This window comes from Macadamia integrifolia, chromosome 13 (genome assembly GCF_013358625.1).
Source record: "Macadamia integrifolia cultivar HAES 741 chromosome 13, SCU_Mint_v3, whole genome shotgun sequence".
NCBI lineage: Eukaryota > Viridiplantae > Streptophyta > Magnoliopsida > Proteales > Proteaceae > Macadamia > Macadamia integrifolia.
In genome coordinates this window covers 274,826-280,145 of record NC_056569.1, presented here as the reverse complement: position 1 = coordinate 280,145, position 5,320 = coordinate 274,826, and the positions used below count along the sequence as shown (strand labels likewise).

Genomic DNA, 5,320 nt, shown 5'->3' with positions numbered 1-5,320 from the left:
GGTGTGGATATCTACAAAAATTGGTGGGCCACATCTTAGTTCTAACAATTTTAAATATTGAATCATGGTTTGACATAGACAAAATATCGAATTTTGTCCATGATTTGTATCAGTATCGACCGAGATTAATATCGATTTTTGGACAATCCTGTATCAATGGAGATCGATATCGACAAATAATGATACAACGATTCTTAAATTCCTTTTCTAGATTGCTTAGAAAACCCCTTAATATACAAACTACTTAACACTTTGAAGATATATTTTATTATTATTATGATTATTATTGTTTTTTTTTTCATTTTCTTAATGCATATTATTATTATTATTATTATTATTATTATTATTATTATTGTTTTTCCCATTTTCTTATTGATACTGCATTTTATTTATTTATTCATTTATTTATTGCCTTTTTTTCTTCATAGGTGGTGAATTTTGGTGGTTCAGACAGGTAGGAATTCTAATAGTGTGGTGGGGAGGAAACAAGAGAAGAAGTATGAGGTGGTTGATGATGATAGCATATGTATGGGAGGAATACATGTGAATCATCCAACCTGACTGAGTGAATCCCGACGGCCCACCAATATTACACTATATCAGGGATTCAGGGTTAGAATCAATGTTAGCCCACCAAAGCCGGGCACCAACCTCTCATTGATGGTGATGGATCATTTCTTCCTTCGATGGCCATTTGTATTTTTCTCAAGTGCCTTTCATTCTTCTTCTATCTTCTTACATTTTCTGTTAATAATTGTTGTTGGTACTTGGTAGGAATTTATAGAATTGTCTACTTACACCCAACATAGAGAAGGCACCTCTTCATGACCATGAGCAGAGACAGGCTGGGTTGTGGAGCCCAGTACCGATTTCCGTGTAATCAATTGAATGCAGAACATTTGGGGGCCATACCAATGCCCAAACAGATCATTTGGGTTATGGAGCACAGTTCTTTACACTTAGGACCGTTTAATGATGTTTCCGTTTCTATTTCAATAAATAGTAGAAATATAAAATTTTGTTTCTAAAAATAGAAACAGAATTTGAGGTGTTTGATAAGTCATGTTTCTGAAAGTTAATAGTAACCAGCGAAATAATGACTACGAGTCCTTTTAGAAACGATGAAACAAGTTTCGCATCGGTCATTTTTTTAACCATAAATAGGTAGAAATTTCAATTTATATTTCTAAAAACAAGTGAAACGAAAACAGTTTTATCAAATGTTTTTTGTTCCGTTTCTGCCGTTTATGGACACAGAAATGACCTAAACACGTTTATTGAAATGTTATCAAATGAACCCTTACTTTGGTTTGTAATTATTTTATTTTTTCATAGATCTATGAAATTACCCTTTTAGTTAAAAAAACTTGTTGGTGTTGACCTAAGATTTTGTAAGAAACATAAGTTACCTGACACTTTCAATTATCCTTAAAGTCTTCTCCTCATTATATGATCTAATCTTTTGTCATAAATATATCAATTTCTTTTATAATGATTTAAGGCTATGTGCGCTTGTCAAGAAATGAATAGAAAATGAAATATTTTTTTTTAATTTTTTTTATTATTATTTTTAATTAAGGAGAGACAAAAACATGAATAAATGGTTGCATCATTTGTCAAGAAATTAATAGAAAATAAATAAATAAATAAATTTGATGAAATAAATAGACACATAAACCAAACATAACCCGGGGCTTTGTCGCTATAGTGATAATTCTCCAGCCTATCCGGTGGCAATTTTTTTTAGAAATAAGTTTTAGAGTTACAGAGACTGCTAGTTACAATAGTACATTTGATTTGTTTTTTCTTGTTGTAATCTAATGGTGCTCATCAATTGCAATGATTTTCCTAGGGATTCACATGTGAAAATATGAGATAGTATTTTGTAGATCAAGAAAATAAAATAAAATAAATTAGTATAAAATACACAATAAAATAAAAATCATAATTACACTATTTTTTTTAATGTTTATCTCTTTCATCAAAACATTTCTTTTATTATTTATTTATTTCTCAGCTTCCAAACATAGCCTTATGCAAAAAGATTTCTTTGTTGTCCAGTTAATGTAGATCCTTTCACATAGCTTTTTTATTTATGTTCTCTCTCCTCATGACCATTATGAATCCTAATTGACAACTTACCCAAAAACAAGAGAATCTCAATTGACAACATTGTCGTCTGCATTGCCATTAACATGGAGTGGGAGATTCTTCCTACAATGACATCGTGGGTAACCTTCCCTGCTTTTGTAATCAAACAAATCTCAAAACAACAACATTCATATATATAAAAGATCCAAGAAGTGGAGAGATGCCAATCTATCCTGCATGTTAGATGAATTAGCCACATTGTCATTCTCCCTTGAGTCAGCCTCATTGTTATTCTTCCTAGAAATATGTCTAAAAGAGCAAGACAGGAAATAAGAGGAAAATTCCTGCAAGCCCGGGTTGCAGAAAATTCATCCAGACTGAATATGCTTAAGAAAAAGAAAAAAAAAAAACTGTTTAATTTCTTGTTTGTTTTAGCGGTTAGCTTCGCACGTGTATTTTCGCGTCCACACGATTCCTGAACGACAGAACCTGCGACCGCGAGCTTCACGAGTGACAACCTCACCTAACGCTTGTCATCTCGCCAAACCCATTTCTTTTATTCCTCCTACGCCATCAGTGTCAGTCACCGGCACTGTTCTCTACCAGAACAAGAGAGGAAGTTGGAGACCCTCTATCTCTCTTCCCCCCTAAAAGTCTACTTCATGGCTTCTACTGCAACTGGGTCCACCTTTCGTTTCTCTCTCAAACCCTCCGCGGACTCCTGTCTCTCCCACATTGATACCTCTTCTCTGTTTCTCCGGTGCCGGAATCGCACTGTAAGACATCCATCGATTTCCTCTGGTTTGATGGGGATGAATCGAATCATCGACCCTCTATTGAAATGCGATCGAATTCGATCTACGGTATCGGCGACGGCGAGCCAGGCTGAGGTAATGGAGCAGTTGCCCGTGAAAACGAACTCTAAGGTTTCGACGATTGTTGATGTTGATTTGGGGGATCGAAGCTATCCGATATATATAGGTGCTGGACTTCTTGATGAACCCGATCTTCTTCAGAGGTAATTTGAATTTCACCATTTTTCATTTTCTCCGTCTTACCCACGACTCGATTTTCTAGTTGAATTTCCATTTGCAGTTGAGGTATCTTTCTGTTCTATACTAATTAGGTGGATTCGATTATCATTTTCTTATCCCTGTGATTGTTGTGTTAAGATGTCGTATGGCTTTGTTCCTTTTAGTTTGATCTAGGTTACACAGTAATAAATCCGGTGGCTTTCTTATGTGTTCATATTCTGTGTGTTCAATGCAATTTTCTTATTTTCTCAGGCATGTTCATGGAAAGAGAGTTCTTGTGGTCACCAACACTACCATTGCACCATTGTACCTCGATAAAGTTATTAAGGCTATAACCTGTGAAAACTCAAATATTTCTGTTGATAGTGTGATTTTACCAGATGGTGAGAAGTACAAGGACATGGTAGGTGTTTGAAGACTTCAATCATGTTCTTTTATTGTGGGAGAACACTTGGTTGATATTCTCTATTTTTTTCATTATCTCTAGGAAACTCTTATGAAGATTTTCGACAAGGCCATTGAGTCACGGTTGGATCGACGCTGTACATTTGTCGCCCTTGGAGGTGGTGTGATTGGTGATATGTGTGGGTTTGCTGCTGCTGCTTTTCTGCGTGGTGTAAATTTCATTCAGATCCCAACAACTGTGATGGCACAGGTCTGCCAGAGTTCCTGTCTTCTGTTCCCTTTTCATGAAGTAATCTTTATCTAGTTAATGTTTGAAATGCCTTTTTACAGGTAGATTCTTCAGTGGGTGGCAAAACTGGAATAAACCATCGACTGGGGAAAAACTTGATTGGTGCTTTCTATCAGCCTCAGTGTGTGCTTGTAGATACAGACACATTAAACACATTACCTGATAGAGAATTAGCTTCAGGTCTTGCTGAAGTTGTTAAGTATGGACTTATTAGGGATGCCGAGTTTTTTGAATGGCAAGAGAAGAATATGCATGCATTATTAGCAAGGTATTAGACTCACTGAAACTGCACTAGTTATCCAAAATTGTTGCGGGAAATTATGTTTTAATGATTTTTTGTTATAGAATCCCTGTTATTTCAAAGGAGATCTATCAGCTTGAATTTATATCAGATTCAACAATTTCCAAATTGTAATTCGTTTTGTATATTTAATATCTGATTTCATTCCGGTATCCTATTGATATTGGTTTATGAATTCCCAAATTTTTAAACCTGAATCCACTGGTATCCTGTTTAATTATTTATTCATTTTTCATTATGCGAAATATAATTTTAAATAGACAATACAAAATGAAAAATAATGTTGGCTATTCAATCTGGTTCATGTAGTATGCATGGTTGATGTTGTCATTTATAATATTATACCTTGAGACAACAAGTGACGATAACAGAAAGTGTGTTACTATTAGAGAAAAATGTCATACTAGTGGTGCTGAAAATAAATTGTATACCAGGATGATAAAATTAGCCGATTCTTACATATCTCCTATGATCTGTCATTTCCTCTCTAGGTGTAAGAAAGAAAGGCTAAAGATGTTGAGATAGAAGAATATCTTCGTTTTCATTTGTGTAGGGTAAATAGTAGAAGAAGATTTATCAAGGAGAGTAATATAATGTTTTTTAATTTTTAATTTGGATAGGAAATATTTATTCTTAACCCATATTTCTAAAGGGAGAAAGGACAGACAGACAGCGTTCCTCCTCCCATTTCTAAACTACACGAGGAAAATTATTTCATGGTTGTGCCAAGCTCAAGTTGTCAACTTAAAGAAAATGAGAATACATGTATTTCTCTCAGAATTGTTTGGCTTCGCAATAAAATCATGACAAGATATCCCCTTCTTGTCTGTAATAAAAATCCAATTAGGTACCTATACTGACTTATAGTCCAGTACTGATTGAGACTTGATGAGCTGCCAAACAAGTGTGCATGGAGTATTGACAAGGGCCTGGAACCAGAAGCACTTAAGTAGAAACTTACTGTTTTTCCTCACTTTTCAACTCCTAATTAACTTCCTATAGTGTTTAGAAAAACTGTTTCTAATTCGGGATGGTCCGGGCAACCATCAGGCATCGTAACCGTTCTGGATGCCGTTTGTCCATAGCGGACAGCGTCCTGGAGGGTAAGGACCAAAAACGTGGAAGTGGGGGATGGCTGGGACAATAGTCATTCATCCTATATGACCTGTGAAAATACTGCTTCCTAACCCCAACCCCACA

At 35.2% G+C, this 5,320-nt stretch overlaps 1 protein-coding gene across 1 annotated transcript in view; it reads left to right on the top strand.

Moving 5' to 3' along the window:
- Window positions 1–2,504: 2,504 nt before the first annotated feature.
- LOC122058785 (3-dehydroquinate synthase, chloroplastic-like) overlaps window positions 2,505–5,320 on the top strand; it is a 6,144-nt gene continuing 3,328 nt past the window's right edge. Inside the window, exons 1-4 of the mRNA XM_042621470.1 lie at window positions 2,505–3,109; window positions 3,378–3,528; window positions 3,613–3,780; window positions 3,861–4,087. Coding sequence (XP_042477404.1) covers window positions 2,754–3,109; window positions 3,378–3,528; window positions 3,613–3,780; window positions 3,861–4,087 — 902 coding nt within the window. The 5' untranslated portion in view covers window positions 2,505–2,753. The remainder of the gene's footprint in view (window positions 3,110–3,377; window positions 3,529–3,612; window positions 3,781–3,860; window positions 4,088–5,320) is intronic.